Source organism: Procambarus clarkii, chromosome 27 (genome assembly GCF_040958095.1).
Source record: "Procambarus clarkii isolate CNS0578487 chromosome 27, FALCON_Pclarkii_2.0, whole genome shotgun sequence".
NCBI classification, from domain to species: Eukaryota; Metazoa; Arthropoda; class Malacostraca; order Decapoda; family Cambaridae; genus Procambarus; species Procambarus clarkii.
The window spans coordinates 24,706,816-24,726,355 of record NC_091176.1 but is presented as its reverse complement, the minus strand read 5'-3'; the positions used below and the strand labels follow the sequence as shown (position 1 = coordinate 24,726,355).

Below are 19,540 nucleotides of genomic sequence, written 5' to 3'. Positions count from 1 at the left end.
GGCCCAATGGTTGCATCTGGCCACTGGACGCTTCTCACTCTGCAACATGCAGCAATGTGTGTACGTCACATTATTAACATAACCATAACAGTAAAGGCTGTTATGTTACCATCAGTGTCATTATGATATATTAGGTGGACATGGGAGGTATAACAACAACTAGGCTATAGTTACAACCTTTTATGCCATAGTGTACAACAGGTGGACATAAACTACAGTTTATTGTATCAGTACTGTGGCTCTATAAACTACCATTCATTGCATAAATATGCGGAGCTCTTATACACTACCGCTGACGGGATGTGTATGGGGTGTGTCATAGAGTGAGGTGCACACCACACTACCGCTCACAGGTATACACACGTAACTTGTGTGATCACTTTAACTTGAGAGATGTGAGAGGCAACACTTGCAACACTGTTAAGACAGTGTTGAGCTGACAACAAGTATTTCTTATTCTTCCAGAGACCACACTTGTAGGCCTATTGTACATGCTTTCCTGCCCGGCTCTGTGTGTGTGTGTACTCACTTCTTTACGTCTCCAGGATAACGCATTAGCTCTTGGTCCTCGCCTTTGTAGCCGCAGGTTGCCCAACAATGTCTCCTGACTTAATTCCCTATCATATCTACTTTTAAAAGTAAAATAGAGTTTACTTCCACAACCTGTTCCTTTATGTCATTCCATTTTCCCACTACTCTTGCTCTGAAATTAAGCTGTCTAACATCTCTATAACTCTGTTGTGTCTGAGGCTTCCATCCGTCCTCACCTAGTTGTGCTTGCGGGCGTTGAGCTTCAGCTCTTTGGTCCCGCCTCTCAACTGTCAACCGGTCTACAGATTCCTGAACCTATTGGGCTCGGCAGTTTGTTTAGGCCTTCTTGCTGAATTTTACTGTCTTCGTGTGTGTGTGTATTCATCTAGTTGTGTTTGTGGGGGTTGAGCTTTGCTCTTTCGGCCCGCCTCTCAACTGTCAATCAACTGTTTACTAACTACCTTTTTTCCCACACCACACTCACACACACCAGGAAGCAGCCCCTGACAATTGATTAACTCCCAGGTACCTATTTACTGCTAGGTAACAGGGGCATTCAGGGTGAAAGAAACTTTGCCCATTTGTTTCTGCCTGGTATGGGAATCGAACCCGCGTCACAGAATTACGAGTCCTGCGCGCTATCCACCAGGCTACAGGCCCCTGTGTGTGTGTGTGTGTGTGTGTGTGTGTGTGTGTGTGTGTGTGTGTGTGTGTGTGTGTGTGTGTGTGTGTGTGTGTGTGTGTGTGGTTGTGTGTGTGTGTGTGTGTGCGCTTGTCTGTCAGTGTTTACATGTCAGTGTTACATCTTACTTGTCAAAACATATTTTAATTATTATAACGTTCGAGTTTCTTTTGTTGGAATGTGGTCTTAAAGTTCCGTAAGGAAGTGGCTTCCACACGTTCCTTTAGTGCACTCCACTCATGACCACCTGTACGATGGTCATTTCCTTATATATCTTCGACACATTTGTGTTTCTCTAAGTTTAAAGATGTTGTTGTCCTTGTCCACCTTGTCTGTTCCCTTCAGTATCTTGCATGTTGTGATCATATCTATGTTTTGTTTCTCTCCAGGGTTGTGAGATCAAGTTCCTTAACCTGGCCTCATAGCCTAACCGTCTTGGGTCTGCCACTAATCTTCTCACAAACCTCACTTCTTTCTTATTGTGGTTTTATGTATCACAAGGTGCGGATTCCAGTTCGGTGCTGCATACTCCAGTGTTAGTCTAACAAAAGTTGCGTACAGATTGTCGTCAAAGGGTCGTGATTCAGGTTTCTGATCAGCATTCTAATGTTGGTGGTGTTGGTGTGTGCCTCTGGAGACACACAGGGTGTTGGAATTATGTCCACTTCCAGATCCTCTTCTCTCTCAGATCCCTGAAGCTGCCTTCCCGGTACGGTGTAGAGTCACTGTAGATGCCTCCTGCTCGCTCCTCTCCCTTCCCCGTCACCACCTTACACTTGTTGGAACTGAATTCCAACAGCCATTTATTTTCCCTTTCCTGGTGTTTCTCAAGGTCTTGGTGTCACTTTTTGGAGTTGTGTGTGTGTGTGTGTGTGACAGTGTTCAGTAGTGTCCCAGGACGGCGGTGTCCCCAGGTGTCCCCAGGTGTCTCCAGCCAGGTCCACCTCCCGCCTGGGACACACCTGCTCCGGCTCGCCGCTACACTAAGCCCAGTTTTTATGTTGAGTTGTGCATTCTTGAAGACGTGCGCGCATGCACTCCAGCACGTCCACGTAAACACCACACACCAGCACCTGCAGCCACCCTCACACTTGGTGCAATAACACATAAGGAAGCTGGGAAGGTGACACCTGTGGTGGTGGTCAGGCTGCGAGCAGCCGCGTCCAACAGCCTGGTTGATCAGTCCAGCAACCAGGAGGCCTGGTCGACGACCGGGCCGCGGGGACGCTAAGCCCCGGAAGCACCTCAAGGTAACCTCAAGGTAGGCGGTGGTGGTGGTAATATTGTACTAGCTAGGGAGGCGGGAGGGGGGGGGGGGGTGGAGGTATGTGGTGTGTGGCATATAAAGAGTGTTTCAGTGTTGGAGGTGTGAGGCGGGTCCCCCCCACACGAGGTCACGCTACTCTGCCTTGTGTCGCCCTGCGGAAGACGCCACCACCATCACCACCATCATCATCACCATCATCATCACCATCACCACTACCTCCACTACCACCACCACCACCACCACCACCATCACCACTACCTCCACTACCACCACCACCACCATCACCACTACCTCCACCACCACCACTACCATCACCACTACCACCATCACCACTACCACCATCACCACAAGAACCACCACCACCATCATCACCACAATAAACACCACTATCACCATCATCACCACTACCACCATCACCACAACCACCACCACCATCATCACCACTATCACCACTATCAACACCACTATCACCATCATCACCACTACCACCATCACCACAACCACCATCACCATCATCACCACTATCAACACCACTATCACCATCATCACCACTACCACCATCACCACAACCACCACCACCATCATCACCACTATAAACACCACTATCACCACCATCACCACTACCACCATCACCATCACCACAACCACCACCACCACCACCACTATAAACACCACTATCACCATCATCACCACTACCACCATCACCACTACCACCATCACCACAACCACCACCACTATCACCACAACTACCAGGGAGAGAGAGTGTGTGGGGAGGGAGGGAGGGAGAGAGAGTATGAGGAGAGGGAGAGGGTGTGAAGATATCTACAGTGATAAAGATAGTGTATATTGAAGATAGTTACAATTGTTAGAGGAGACAGTGAGGGAAGGTGTGTGGGGGAGATAAGGAGGGGTGTTTGAGATCCGGAACACCAGGGCGACCCGGGCACCGCCGGATAGACGATCTCGTAAATATATACTTAAAAACACTCGCTCGTATCGTCCATTTGTTTAAATTCAGTGAGTTTGTCTCTAACAAAAGAAATAATCCTGGGATGTTTTCATTGTCATCAGTATTTATATTTGTGCACAACATATCTTCTTGGTTTGAGCCGTCCTACTGATTAGTGGGATGGGTATTGGGGTGCCCCTCTAATCTCCCCACTACACCCCACAGGATGGGTATTGGGGTGCCCCTCTAATCTCCCCACTACACCCCACAGGATGGGTATTGGGTGCCCCTCTAACCTCCCCACTACACCCCACAGAATGGGTATGGGGGGCATAATTAATAAACTAAACTAAAAACTTTCAAATCATGTGTACACACAACTGGTATAGCCTGTGCACCTACACAACTGGTATAGCCTGTGCACCTACACAACTGGCAAGGCTCGTGCACCTACGTACCTGACTTAACCTGTGCACGTACACAGCTGACATGGCCTGTGCACCTGCACACAAATGACTCGGCCGCTTCCTGACAGCTCACCGCACATGCTGTCGCTGTCACACTGTTCAAGTCTACCTCTGGTCTTAGTCTTACAATTACTGAATATCCACACCCAAATATTTGCATTTCAAACATGTATACTGAGTTGAGCTTCAGCTGCGTCTAACCCAATCCATATATTAACAATGCCTGTAGTTGTGCCTCTGTCGTGTCCCCTTACCTGTATACTGGTACCACCTGTGCCTTTTTCCAGCTGCTGGGCAACTCTCCTCCTCTTTAATGAATCATTCAGTAGCAATGCTGAATTTACGTCGAGGGCCGAGGAAACAACTTTCAGTATCCTTTGTCTCGTTGAAACGCTTTTGTTTGATCTAATAGACTAATTATAATTGTCACATTACTTCATCTGATGCTGCGTTAATATTTGTCAGCCTCTACTTTTCTGTTTCTTCATCTTATAGCACTTAAGAGGTGTTCTGCCACCTCAGTGGTGGACACCCCCCCCCCATGGAGGCTGGCACACAGGTTCTTGTCGTCTTGTGCATGTGCTAACCTAACCTAACCTTCCCTGTGTGGGGAGTGTAGTCACGTGATCATTCGCTATCTCTTCCTTCTAATGTGCTTATGGGGCCGCCTTCACACTTGCTTCGGTTTGGATGTAATTATGATTTTCTCTTGTTATATGTTTGTTATCTTATTATAACCCGGAAGCATATCTCTCGTTTCTCTTCTGGACAGTTATCCTTATTTTTTGTCACTCCATTTTGCTGTCTATTTATCTCGTCCCCACGAGAATGGGGGGTATGGGGGGCACTCAACCAGTCTCGCCTTCGTTGTTACCTCCCATGATTAATAATAATTAAGACCCATTCCCATTGAAGCCACTATCGGAGAATAATAGATGCTCAATTGTTTCTATTATTGCACCCTTGTCTAGGATCTTCTGTACCTTTTATTGTGGGTGGTACATCACTGAACCATAGTATAAGCTTAGATCTCAGTGCTACATAGTCTCTGAAGTCTTCACAACCTTGGATTACCATCTCTCTCAGTCTCCAGCCTTTCTAGACTAGTTGGGCCACTAGTCTGAAAAGTCTTGTCTCCTTCTGTCTCCTTTCTTATTATGTGGTAATCATGTAGAAACACTACATTCTCAACTGTTTGGTTTCTGTGCACTCACCTAGTTGTACTCACCTAGTTGTGCTTGAAGGGATTGAGCTCTGGCTCTTTGGGCCCGCCTCTCAACTGTCAATCAACTGGTGTACAGATTCCATTACGCATGTATTCTCCTCATGTCTCCATTTTCTGAGTTTGTTTGCTTTATAATCCCATGTGTTCATTATTATAAATGAATTTTCTTCTGTATATCATCACTCACAAGCTTCCTTTATCTCTGTGGCAGGCGTGGTAGGCTGCAGTGTTGTGGTAAGTGCAAGTGTCTGGTGAGGGTGTTGGTGGAGGTGGGGAAGAGTTGGGAGACTGTGAGACACTTGTGGATTAGGGTGATGCTCAGTTGAATTGTTGGAACAAGGGAATTCTGATGAGTTGGGGATGGATTGGAAGGTATGGGTGTTGTTCCATTGAGAGTAATGCGTGAGTGTTCGGAAGGATGACACACGTACTGGTAAACAACGGCCACAGTAACCACAAGATGACCATCACTATAAGAAGACACTCGGACCGGTGGTATGATCCTTAATCAAGAAAATACATTACAACACCTCCACTAAAATTATATTACAAAACCACCATGTGCAGTGAATACAAGAAAGAGGAAAGAATACTGAAAGAAATAATGTGTAAAAGAATATAAAGCACAACCCTTAACCAGAACATAGACATCAACATATACTATAAACAAAGACCACTGATCTTACTGACCTCATTAAAACTATGTGGAAGCCAAGCTGGAAGCCTTTACACAGTGGAGTGTGGTACACAGTACACGTACACTATGATGGTTGTAACCTTCAGTGGGAGTACCCAGGTATAACGTCCACCAAGCTCGCCTGGCGTTTAACCTTCATCTTCAATCAGGTGACCTAAATATCACATAATAGAAGCCCATGACATCACCCTGACAAGAGAAATGCTGAATACAAAAACTTGTACATTAGATAAAGCCCAAGATGTAAGGAGATTACAAATTCTTGAAGCCGTACACATAAAGTAGAACCCGCCTTAAACGCTCAAATAACAGAATTATTTACTCTCCCGACCATGGGAGTGAGAGCAAGACTGGAACACTAACAAGCTAACCATGACGTGTCTGCCCAAAACGTCATGCCCACTATGGTCACCTCAGTTCTCATTACCGTTCACCTCACTTAACTTTGTATGTTTAGCTCATCACACCATCACCTCACTCTCCCCTCTACTCATTTCTTTCGCCTTTCATCTGAAATAATTTCTTATGCAACTGACTTCCCAGTTTTATAAATATCATGTTTCCTCATGTCTTGTCATTCCGCACTTGAGAATGAACCTTGTAGGTTCGAAATGTTATGTAAATTATAATGCGTTATACAGTTAGTTTTTATTCTTTTAGTCAACCTTGAACAAATATGACATTCAGAAAAATCCTCTTCTAATTTATCTATTAATTAGCATTAAAATTAATAGTTAACAAAAACTTATGTTAAGAACATGATTACAATTTTAAGAGCCGAAACTGACACGAGTTATTAACAAAAAAAATACCAAAGTCAACTGGCGTGATGCTTAAACAGATTAAGATTAGATAATAATCACCATTGAAAATAAGGACTGAATAAAAATCACAATTAAGATCTTAAAGACTCTATGCAAAACCAAATTAAATCAATCATCGAATTACCCCCCATGAGCCACATTATAAAGAACCTCATATATTATAAAATAATAGATACACATTGTTATATTTATTATCACAAGTAAACAGATAATTATAAGGTTCATCCTACTTCAAAAAGGAGCACAAAAAGCAATTAAAAGGGAAACTAAATAATAACAAATATAATATACTCGCAATTAAAACATGCGCGGAACAAACTCTTGATGAAGTGTGACATAGTATACAAGTGGAGAGCTGAAGCATTATTGTTTAACAGCGGCCGGTCGCTGCTCCCGGGTATATATAGACTACATAATTCCCAGGTGAGCACGGGCTCACCATAGCCCGTGCTTCTTGCCCCGCTCCTGTGCCAGGTACGTTAAGGGCTCACCATAGCCCGTGCTTCTTGCCCCGCTCCTGTGCCAGGTACGTTAAGGGCTCACCATAGCCCGTGCTACTTGGAACTTGTTCCGAGTAGCTGAATCTATAACAACAACATCCCAGGTGAGACTGTCCATTCACGCAAGAGTCCAAAATGTTAATGTCGGACTCGTGTAAACAGTGATCACTCGTGCCAGTGATTCCTATTTTCTGAAAAAAAAACTGGCTTCGTTAATTGTGATAACACTATAACAATTGTGTGTCTATTATTTTATAATATTTGTGTTTCTTTATAATGTGTGACATGGGTAATTCGGTAACGATTGATTTAATTTGATCTTGCATACAATCTTTGAATCTTTAGGATCTTAGTTGTGATTTTTATTTAGTCCTTATTGTCAACGTTTTAAAAATAAAATATTACTCAGTTTCATCATCACGTAAGTTGAATTTTGTTATCTTGTTCGTGTTTTCTTGTTTAATAACAAGTGTCGTTTTCGTTTCCTAAGAATATAATCAGTTAAATGCTTTAAGTTTAAGAAATATCAGTCTGTGACCCTACACCAACGCGCAGTTTACATTGTATGAAATGAAATCGTGAATGTGATTTCCGTAGGGTTTATCGCCTTCTTGAAAACTGTGAACTGATTTCATTCGAGCTAGTGATGAAAATATTGAGTTGGAGGAAGAGGAAGTATTATATAGAGGAGGAGATAAAGAGTGATACAGATACAGGGAGATAGAGACCCGGTCACCGCTGGGTAACATAATATACCTATAAGAATGTCTGTTCAAGGTTGGAGGCCAGACGCAAAGGGCTAGTCTCAACTAAATTTGCAGCGAAAATTGTCTGGAGAAGACGGACAGGCTGGTTGTGTGTGTGTGTGTGTGTACTCGCCTAGATATACTCGCCTAGATGTGCTTGCAGGGTCGAGCTAGACTCCTGGCCCCCATTCCGAACCTTCTTAGATTACTGCAGTGACTCGTTTTTTTCACGGCTCTTATCATGTTTTCATTTACATTTTTGAATCGAATTAGCTTCAGTGACGTGTGCATCTAATCTATTCTAATTATTGACGTCACTAACACTGAAAAGGTTCTTGTGTGTGTATGTACTCATCTATTTGTACTTCCCTATTTGTGCCTGTAAGATCGAGCATTGATTCTTGGATCCCGCCTTTCTAGCCATCGGTTGTTTACAGCAATGACTCCTGTTCCATTTCCCTATCATATCTAGTTTTAAAATTATGAATAGTGTGTGTATGTGTGTGTGTGTGTGTGTGTGTGTGTGTGTGTGTGTGTGTGTGTGTGTGTGTGTGTGTGTGTGTGTGTGTGTTTGTGTGTGATTGTGTGTGTGTTTGTGTGTGATTGTGTGTGTGTGTGTGTGTGTGTGTGTGGAGACACCCTTGCATGAATATGGTCAATATAATTATGTCAAAAAGCTGTTGGTGGACGCCCATCCTGCTAGTTCCGCCAGGCTCGCCCATCCTCACCCACAAGCACACACACACACACCGTGCAGGTGATCACCACATACAACACTCTCAGAGCTGTTGATAGGGTAGATAATGACAAATTTATTTAACACGGGGCACACGCACTAGGGGGACACAGGTGGAAACTGAGTACCCGGATGAGTCAACCGACATTGGAAAGAGCTTTTTCAGTGTCAGAGTAGTTAACAGATGGAATGTGGTGGAGGCTGACGCCATACACAGTTTCAAATGTAGATATGATAGAGCCCAGTAGGCTCAGGAACCTGTACACCAGTTGATTGACAGTTGAGAGGCGGGACCAAAGAGCTAGAGCTCAGCCCCCGCAAGCACAACTAGGTGGGTACACACGTGCGGGGTGATCATAGCAAGTAAAGTAATAATTTTACCTTGTAGAAGACGGGCAAGAAATTGGCAAATGGAGGCTAGTAGGGGTGAGGGAGAGACAGGAGAGCATCTGCCCCTGACCTGCACCCGCACGTGTTGCCCCTGACCTGCACGTGTTGCCCCTGACCTGCACGTGTTGCCCCTAACCTGCACGTGTTGCCTCCTGACCTGCACGTGTTGCCCCCTGACCTGCACGTGTTGCCCTTGACCTGCACGTGTTGCCCCTGACCTGCACCCGCACGTGTTGCCCCTGACCTGCACGTGTTGCCCCTGACCTGCACGTGTTGCCCCTGACCTGCACGTGTTGCCCCTGACCTGCACGTGTTGCCCCTGACCTGCACGTGTTGCTCTTGACCTGCACGTGTTGCCCCTGACCTGCACGTGTTGCCCCTGACCTGCACGTGTTGCCCCTGACCTACACCCGCACGGCCGCCCTGGGTGGGGTCGCGGAAGTGAACTTCACCGTTCCCTCATCGTCCGTTTCCGTTCAGCGTACAGGTCGTTCCGTCGTGTGGTTCTTCACGTGAGTCGTCGCTCCTCGTGTCCACTACCAGCAGGTGTTGTGGACGACACGCCGCTCCCGGGCTGTGTCGTCCACTCACACACGCTTCATATATTATAACATTGTATAACTAACAAAATAACTAAAAAAAAGTTATTTACTGATATATAAATTATTATTATTATTATTATTATTATTATTATTATTATTATTATTATTATTATTATTTATTACTATTTTGTCCATAGTTCAGTATAGATTATGATGGGTGTTTTGGTTCTGTTTGTGTTTGTAAACAATGCTCACCCTTGTAAACACCGACCGTCCTTGTAAACAACGACCGTCCTTGTAAACAACGACCGTCCTTGTAAACACCGACCGTCCTTGTAAACACCGACCGTCCTTGTAAACACCGACCGTCCTTGTAAACACCGACCGTCCTTGTAAACACCGACCGTCCTTGTAAACACCGACCGTCCTTGTAAACAACGACCGTCCTTGTAAACACCGACCGTCCTTGTAAATAACGTCCGTCCTTGTAAACACCGACCGTCCTTGTAAACACCGTCCGTCCTTGTAAACACCGACCGTCCTTGTAAATACCGACCGTCCTTGTAAACACCGACCGTCCTTGTAAACACCGACCGTCCTTGTAAACACCGACCGTCCTTGTAAATAACGTCCGTCCTTGTAAACACCGACCGTCCTTGTAAACACCGACCGTCCTTGTAAATAACGTCCGTCCTTGTAAACACCGACCGTCCTTGTAAACACCGTCCGTCCTTGTAAACACCGACCGTCCTTGTAAATAACGTCCGTCCTTGTAAACACCGACCGTCCTTGTAAACACCGACCGTCCTTGTAAACACCGACCGTCCTTGTAAACACCGACCGTCCTTGTAAACACCGACCGTCCTTGTAAACACCGACCGTCCTTGTAAACACCGACCGTCCTTGTAAACAACGACCGTCCTTGTAAACAACGACCGTCCTTGTAAACACCGACCGTCCTTGTAAACAACGACCGTCCTTGTAAACACCGACCGTCCTTGTAAACACCGACCGTCCTTGTAAACAACGACCGTCCTTGTAAACAACGACCGTCCTTGTAAACAACGACCGTCCTTGTAAACAACGACCGTCCTTATGAAGGAGCTCTGGTCTTCAACGTCTTCAAAGGACAATATAGTTAGTGTTATTATCTACTCCGTATCCATGGTTGGGTTAAGGTTAGGTTAGGGTACATTAGGTTTTATGTTAATGGTGTATTATTTTCAAAAGTGTGAAATATGAAATTCGATAACTGAGTTACCCCTACAATTTCATTTACAGAAATCCTAATTCTTCAGACAGTTTCAAAGAAAACAAGCTCAGCATATACTATTTATGTTATAAAACAATAATTTGGTTTCAAATTGTATGAAGATATATCATTATATAATAAAGTTATAATTTAAAATATTCAACCCGTCCTCGACTCAAGTCCGTTACATCCAGCGGTCGACCTCACAGACGCATTCATCAATTTGTACATGCTGTTAATTCAAAACGGGAATATTCTTAAATATATATTTATATTATAATATATTAGCATATTGTGCATATATAGGCATAGGTTAGGTTAGGTAACTACAAGTACTACAAATACAAATAATCTGTTGGCGATTATTTGTATTTGTAGTACGTGGGTGAAGCATTTACAGCGTTGTGGTTCGAACAAAATTCGTCAGTGAAGCACTTGTTCCGGAAGTTGTGAGTCGTGTGTAAACCGTTTTTCATTCATAAACAGGGGGTTTGGCGGGTGCATGGAATCACTTTTGGGTCTTTTTTTGGAGGACGGGCTGTGTGAACAGAAGTTCGCACAAGTTCAGCGAAGCGCTGTTTGAGAAAAGTTTGAACGTGATGAATCAGCCCGTATGGTGGTGGTAGGAGTGTGTACTCATGCACCTAGTATGTGGTGGGGCCGTGGTGGGGGAGGTATTCACCTAGTTGTGCTTGCGGGGTTGAGCTCTGCACTTTCGGCCCGCCTCTTAACTGTTAATCAATCGACAGATTTTTTCCACACACACATATTACATCATGAGTTACGAGGAAAGGCTGCGGGAAATGCATCTTACGACACTGGAAGACAGAAGAGTTAGGGGAGACATGATCACAACCTACAAAATCCTCAGGGGAAACGACAGGATAGACAAGGATAAACTATTCAACACTGGTGGTACGCGAACAAGGAGACACAGGTGGAAACTGAGTACTGTACCTACATGAGCCACAGGGACGCTAGAAAGAACTTTTTCAGTGTCAGAGAAGTTAACGAATGGAATGCATTAGGCAGTGATGTGGTGGAGGCTGACTCCATACACAGTTTCAAGTGTAGATATGACAGGACCCAGTAGGCTCAGGAATCTGTACACCAGTTGATTGTCAGTTGAGAGGCGGGACCAAAGAGCCAGAGCTCAACCTCCGCAAGCACAAATAGGTGAGTACACAAATACACACAGTTTTCTTTTAGCGTGATAGTGAATGCACTTAAGGAACAGGTTGTGGACAGGTAGCAAACTCTATTCATAATTTTAAAACTAGGTATGATAGGGAAATGGGACAGGAGTCATTGCTGTAAACAACCGATGGCTAGAAAGGCGGGATCCAAGAGTTAATGCTCGATCCTGCAAGCACAAATAGGTGAGTACACACACACACACACACAGGAAGCAGCTCATAACAGCTGTCTAACTCCCAGGTACCTATTTACTGCTAGGTAACAGGGGCATCAGAGTGAAAGAAACTCTGCCCATTTTGTTTCTGCCATCACCGAGGATCGAACCCGGACTCTGGGATTACGAGCCCAGAGCGTTGTCCACTCAGCTATCAGGCCCCTGTGATGTGATGGTGGGGGTGTGGGGAGTCTGGTGGTCTGGGTGTGGTGGTGGGGGGGGGTGTGGTGGTCTGGGTGTGGTGGTGGGGGTGTGGGGAGTCTGGTGGTCTGGGTGTGGTGGTGGGGGGGGGGGGGGTGTGGTGGTCTGGGTGTGGTGGTGGTGGGGGTGTGGTTGTGGGGGTGTGGGGAGTCTGGTGGTGGTGGGGGGGGGGTGGTCTGGGTGTGGTGGTGGGGGTGTGTAGGGAGAAGAGAGGTGGGGAGGGCAGCCACCTGGGGCATGAGGAAGCGGGTCGTTAGTGTACTTAACAGTGAAGGTGGTGAAGGTGGCCCAGTGGCGCTCCTCTGTCCTCTACGGCCACGGCAGAGAAAGCCACCCAACTAAACAAGCAGCCTGCCAGCCTGCCTGCCTGCCAGCCTGCCAGCCTGCCAGCCAGCCTGCCTGCCAGCCTGCCAGCCTGCCAGCCAGCCTGCCTGCCAGCCTGCCAGCCTGCCAGCCTGCCAGCCAGCCTGCCTGCCTGCCAACCAGCCTGCCAGCCTGCCTGCCTGCCAGCCTGCCAGCCAGCCTGCCTGCCTGCCAACCAGCCAGACAGGAACTGTTAGCGTCACGTAGCCATAAGCCGAGAGTGGTCGTGAACAAGAAGCACCACCTCAGCGTCGTGCTAAACAAGGTGCTCAACTACCAAATCAGCAGGAAAGGTCACGGGATGGTCGGACAAGGCCACCTTCCTACCCATTAGCCCGGCCCTGCTGCAGCTGACAACTGCTGGCACGGGATATCAAGTATAACCACTGCTGCAGGAAGGGCCATCAGGGGGACACCTGTCGAAGCAAGCCAGGTTTAAACAGGATCACATGTCACACGGGAGACAATCTGTGTCCGGATCAAGAAATATTCATATCCGGTATACTGCCTTACACATCGGGTACCTATAGCCGCTCTTACCCAGTCTCTTCAGCTGCCTCTCTGCCTTGTACGAGACAAGTTATACACACCTGTAGTCTACCTGTCACCAGGGCAGCCACCAGGGCAGCCACCAGGGCAGCCACCAGGGCAGCCACCAGGACAGCCACCAGGACAGTCACCAGGACAGCCACCAGGGTAGCCACCAGGGCAGCCACCAGGGCAGCCACCAGGGCAGCCACCAGGACAGCCACCAGGACAGTCACCAGGACAGCCACCAGGACAGCCACCAGGACAGTCACCAGGGCAGCCACCAGGACAGCCACCAGGACAGCCACCAGGACAGTCACCAGGACAGCCACCAGGGCAGCCACCAGGACAGTCACCAGGACAGTCACCAGGACAGCCACCAGGGCAGCCACCAGGACAGCCACCAGGACAGCCACCAGGACAGCCACCAGGACAGCCACCAGGACAGCCACCAGGACAGCCACCAGGGCAGCCACCAGGGCAGCCACCAGGACAGCCACCAGGACAGCCACCAGGACAGCCACCAGGACAGCCACCAGGACAGCCACCAGGACAGCCACCAGGACAGTCACCAGGACAGCCACCAGGACAGCCACCAGGACAGTCACCAGGACAGCCACCAGGGCAGCCACCAGGGCAGCCACCAGGACAGCCACCAGGACAGTCACCAGGACAGCCACCAGGGCAGCCACCAGGGCAGCCACCAGGGCAGCCACCAGGGCAGCCACCAGGACAGTTACCAGGGTAGCCACCAGGACAGCCACCAGGGCAGCCACCAGGGTAGCCACCAGGACAGCCACCAGGGCAGCCACCAGGGTAGCCACCAGGACAGCCACCAGGGTAGCCACCAGGACAGCCACCAGGGCAGCCACCAGGGTAGCCACCAGGACAGCCACCAGGGCAGCCACCAGGGTAGCCACCAGGACAGCCACCAGGGCAGCCACCAGGGTAGCCACCAGGACAGCCACCAGGGCAGCCACCAGGGTAGCCACCAGGACAGCCACCAGGGCAGCCACCAGGGAACCAATCAATAAGCATATAGTCTACCAACATGGCGGCCTTCACTACCAACGCTGGCAGTCTCCTACAGCCTCGTGAACACTCATCGTGATGTTATAGTTGTACGGGAAACATTTCTGGGCGACGAACCTATACAAACTCAGCTAAGACTGCTGGTGTTCTTGTACATGCGTCGTCGTCACGCGAAATCTGCCGACGCTGAATCTGTTAAATTTGTCATCTGTGTTCACCTGGAAATTGTGCGTTCTTCAGACTGTGCATCAGTCCCGGAACATTCATTCTGGAGTGCGCAATGGTCGGACCTGAAGGGCTGGGTATGGACCAAAGCATCTTCCTGATGGGCACGCTGGACTACCTTCTGGGGCACTAATGTTATTGGCCAACATCAACAGCTGCCTCATATAGAGAGATCTTGACGAACTCTTACCAGTTGTGGTGGCTCAGAGCACCGTCTTGGGCTGTGGCTCAGAGCACCGTCTTGGGCTGTGGCTCAGAGCACCGGCTTGGGCTGTGACTCAGAGCACCGTCTTGGGCTGTGGCTCAGAGCACCGGCTTGGGCTGTGACTCAGAGCACCGTCTTGGGCTGTGGCTCAGAGCACCGTCTTGGGCTGTGGCTCAGAGCACCGGCTTGGGCTGTGACTCAGAGCACCGTCTTGGGCTGTGGCTCAGAGCACCGGCTTGGGCTGTGGCTCAGAGCACCGTCTTGGGCTGTGGCTCAGAGCACCGTCTTGGGCTGTGGCTCAGAGCACCATCTTGGGCTGTGGCTCAGAGCACCGGCTTGGGCGGTGGCTCAATACACAGTCTTGGGCTGTGGCTCAGTACACAGTCTTGGGCTGTGGCTCAGTACACAGTTTTAGAGGTTCGGGGTGTTCAGCAGTAGTACTCATATATAATAATAATGGTAGCGGGTGAGGGAGGCGGCGAGGTGAGAGTATTAAGGCCACTGTCGCCTCACCGGCCTTGAGCCAAGACTGTTGAGGATCTCGGGCGACCCTTCACCAACTGGTTCACTGACTACGTCGTCGCTGATGCTGCAATAATATTGGTTACCCTCCCCCCCCCCCCACCATTATACCATTCCCGTGACGTGGCTCTGCACAAAAGCCAATCAAAAATTGGTTTCCTTGTTAGATCATTTCCTCATACGCTTGTTGAACACCCAATATCCTGTGGGGACCTGTGCTGCGCGTGGGTCCTATTGTGTAGGTGGGGGCCTGGAGCACCCCTGCTGGACCCCCGCGGCAGGTGGCCTGCTGGACCCCGCGGCAGGTGGCCTGCTGGACCCCGCGGCAGGTGGCCTGCTGGACCCCGCGGCAGGCGGCCTGCTGGACCCCGCGGCAGGTGGCCTGCTGGACCCCGCGGCAGGTGGTCTGCTGGACCCCGCGGCAGGTGGCCTGCTGGACCCCGCGGCAGGTGGCCTGCTGGACCCCGCGGCAGGTGGTCTGCTGGACCCCGCGGCAGGTGGCCTGCTGGACCCCGCGGCAGGTGGCCTGCTGGACCCCGCGGCAGGTGGCCTGCTGGACCCCGCGGCAGGTGGCCTGCTGGACCCCGCGGCAGGTGGCCTGCTGGACCCCGCGGCTGGTGGCCTGCTGGACCCCGCGGCAGGTGGCCTGCTGGACCCCGCGGCAGGTGGCCTGCTGGACCCCGCGGCAGGTGGCCTGCTGGACCCCGCGGCAGGTGGCCTGCTGGACCCCGCGGCAGGTGGTCTGCTGGACCCCGCGGCAGGTGGCCTGCTGGACCCCGCGGCAGGTGGTCTGCTGGACCCCGCGGCAGGTGGCCTGCTGGACCCCGCGACAGGCGGCCTGCTGGACCCCGCGGCAGGTGGCCTGCAGGTCCTAGTCCTCTGACGGTTACTGCTTCGTTTGCAAAACTCAATTATTCGGTTATTTCGTAAAGAGGATCAGTATTGAGATGAATGATCTCTTAGTGACCACTACCTGCTTCATCACACTCTTAGTGAGAGTGTATCCACTCACCACGCCTCACCACCTTCCTTTTCCCCCGTCATAATATATTCATCTCATTGACAGTCATTCAGCGCTCAGCTTCTAGTTAACTGTCAACGAATGAAAAGCCTTTTGTGCATGTTAATTATGATCAGCCTTGATGTGAGTGGCAGCGCGGGTCTGGGCTGCCTCAGTCTCCCACCAAGACTACACTGATGGTTTGTCATGCTAAATATCAGATGATGTGAGTGTCGCTACCTCGAGCTCTTCACATCTTTTGTTTGGCCTTATTGTTCTCATTTTGCCCCTGAAGTCAGGGGCAGAGAGAAAGAGAGAGAGAGAGAGAGAGAGAGACTAGGCACCGTCCAAGCGGGTCATCACGGTAGGTATGGAAAGGCTCTTGGACCAAACATCGAGTGACGCAAGTTTTCTGTGTGCTTCTTATTTACAAAGTTCTTTATTGAGAACTAAGAACCAATGCTAAAATATATCATTATGTTCACCAGATAGTAAAGTTTATGTGCCCGATACGGGGGAAACAAAAGGTAGGCTATTATATACAGGATTATATGTTCCATTAAGGAAAATATAATCTCTTCCCACAACCAGACCATCACCAGAGAAGTCTTAACAAACAACACAGAAATCATCGATAAATACAGCGATAGCAGGCGGCTTGACATCTGCGAGGCACTACACATCAAAAAGTCAACACCAGCAATCAACAGCCAATTAATGCACAACTATATATATATATATATATATATATATATATATATATATATATATATATATATATATATATATATATATATATATATATATATATATATATATATATATATAAAGAGAAAAGCACACAGAAACTGTATTAGAGGGGATCTAAACATTCCCTCTGATGCGTTATGCGTGGCTATAGTTATCCCTTCTTCCCTGATATGGTTATAGATGTGATATTTTCCTCTATCATATCTACATATATTTCACACACACACACACACACACACACACACACACACACACACACACACACACACACACACACACACACACACACACACACTTCTAGATCACTCAAAATTGTGTAATTTCACTTGATTCTATTGCACCAAATTGTTGAGCATTGAGTCAAATTGTAGGTCTCGCCAATGTTATTATGTTGACAATAAAAGTGTGGCCAGTGAGCCAGTAAGATCCACAGTGGTGGGAGTTAGCTGGCGGTAGTGTAGGGCCACTTAAGGTAATACGCTCGTCCCCGTGACTGGTGTAATCTTCAAGTTAGGAAGGCTGAGAAGCTTACTGGGTATCCTGGTGATTTGACCCCCTTAAGCCTCCCTACTACACACTTCCTCTTGTCAGTTCAGGGTCACCAGAGATGACCTCAATTCTCCTCAAATCTGGGCAATGGTTTCGCCCCAGGCTGCATCACCAGATAAAAGGTCACCTTGGGCAACTACTTAACTTACAAGGGTAGCTTCTGCTGCGTGTGTCAGTGTGAATGAACTCACCTAGTTGTACTCACCTACTTGTTCTGGCGGGGATTGAGCTTTGGCTCTTTGGTCCCGCCTCTCACCTGTGAATCTACTGGTGTACAGGTTCCTGAGCCTTCTGGGCTCTATCAGATATATTTTAAACTGTGTATGGAGTCAGCTTCAGCCACATCACTGCCTAATGCATTCCATTTGTTAACTACTCTGACACTGAAGAAATTCTTTCTAATGTCTCTGTGGCTCATTAAAGTGCTAAATTTCCACCTGTGTCCCCTTGTTCGTGTTCCACAACCCGTGCTAAATAGTTTGTCTTTATCCACTCTGTCAATTTCCCTCAGAATTATGGTGGAGGTTATCATGTCTCCCCTTACTCTTCTGTCTTCCAGGTACGAAAGTTTTTAGGTTTAGCTCCCTTAGCCTTTCCTCGTAGCTCATACCTCTCAGTTCTGGGACTAGTCTGGTGGCGTACCTCTGAACCTTTTCTAACTTTGTCTTGTGTTTAACTAGATATGGACTCCAGGTTGGAGCTGCATACTCCAGGATTGGTCTGACATAAGTGATATACAAGGTCCAGAACGATTCCTTATACAAGTTTCTAAAGGCAGTTCTTATGTTGGCCGATCTGGCATATGCAGCTGATGATATCCTTTTGATGTGAGCTTCTGGGGACAGGTTCCATGTGATATCAACCACCAGATCGTTCTTTCTATTTGACTTTTGCAGGATTTCACCTCCCAGATGGTACCTTGTGTTCAGCTGTGCTTGCGGGGGTTGAGCTCTGCTCTTTCGGCCCGCCTCCCAACTGTCAATCAAACAATTGTTACTAACTACTAACTTTATGTTTTCCTCACACACACACACACACACACACACACACACACACACACACACACACACACACACACACACACACACACACACACACACACACACACACACACACAGGAAGCAACCCGTAACAGCTTTCTAACTCCCAGGTACCTATTTACTTCTAGGTAACAGTGGCATCTGGGTGAAAGAAACTCTGCCCATTTGTTTCCACCGGCGCCGGGAATAGAACCCCGGACCACAGGACTATGTATCCAGCTTGCTGCCCACTCAGCCACCAGGGCAAGTGTGTGTGTGTGTGTGTGTGTGTGTGTGTGTGTGTGTGTGTGTGTGTGTGTGTGTGTGTGTGTGTGTGTGTGTGTGTGTGTGTGTGAGAGTGCGCGCGCGCGCGCGTGTGTGTGCGCTCGCACGGAGGTGAAAATAAATAAGTAAAAAATAAAGTCTAAGGTTCTGCCATCTGTGGCTGAGGTTGACATCAACCAATTTCCTCCAAAATTGGCACTCTTACAGATAGGCTTACGTGCAGTCAGGTGTATGAGTTTCAGCTTAGGATCTTTGGTCCCGCGTCAATCAACTGGTGTACAGGTTCCTGTGCCTATTGGGCTCTTGTCATGTGTACATTTCATCATAGCCTCATAGCCACAACCACATCACTGTCAGTGTCCCCTTGAGCGAGTACTGCATGTGCTAAATACTCTTTATCTACCCAGTCAGTTCCTCTTGGAATTTACTAGGTGGTAATCATGTCTCCCCTAATTCTGGTTTCGAGTAACTTGAGGTTTAATTCTAATTGACTTTCCTCGTAAATCATTATGCACTGCTGCGCTTACAATCACGTGCACGCACTGCGCTTACAATCACGTGCACGCACTGCGCTTACAATCACGTGCACGCACTGCGCTTACAATCACGTGCAAGCACTGCGCTTACAATCACGTGCACGCA

The 19,540-nt window shown here is 48.3% G+C and overlaps 3 protein-coding genes across 3 annotated transcripts in view; 2 read left to right on the top strand and 1 right to left on the bottom strand.

The window, feature by feature from the left end:
* LOC123762519 (NADH-quinone oxidoreductase subunit N-like) overlaps positions 1 to 14,445 on the bottom strand; it is a 40,904-nt gene extending 26,459 nt beyond the window's left edge. Inside the window, exons 1-2 of the mRNA XM_069332145.1 lie at positions 14,437 to 14,445; positions 13,324 to 14,354 (exon numbers count right to left, since the gene is read on the bottom strand). Of these exons, the coding sequence (XP_069188246.1) occupies positions 13,324 to 14,354; positions 14,437 to 14,445 (1,040 nt within the window). The remainder of the gene's footprint in view (positions 1 to 13,323; positions 14,355 to 14,436) is intronic.
* LOC138369204 (uncharacterized) overlaps positions 1 to 19,540 on the top strand; it is a 184,491-nt gene that overhangs the window by 12,325 nt on the left and 152,626 nt on the right.
* LOC138369205 (uncharacterized) lies at positions 14,624 to 16,178 on the top strand. The gene is made up of 2 exons (XM_069332144.1): positions 14,624 to 14,645; positions 15,538 to 16,178. The coding sequence occupies exons 1-2, from the start codon at positions 14,624 to 14,626 to the stop codon at positions 16,176 to 16,178; spliced, it is 663 nt and encodes a 220-aa protein (XP_069188245.1).

What these genes read in the sequence shown, in the direction of transcription:
- LOC138369205 (XM_069332144.1), top strand. Translation starts at nt 14,624, where the DNA reads ATGGTCGGACCTGAAGGGCTGG. An exon ending in GGTCGGACCTGAAGGGCTGG is followed by an intron (nt 14,646 to 15,537) that starts GTATGGACCAAA and finishes CCTATTGTGTAG; the next exon opens with GTGGGGGCCTGGAGCACCCC.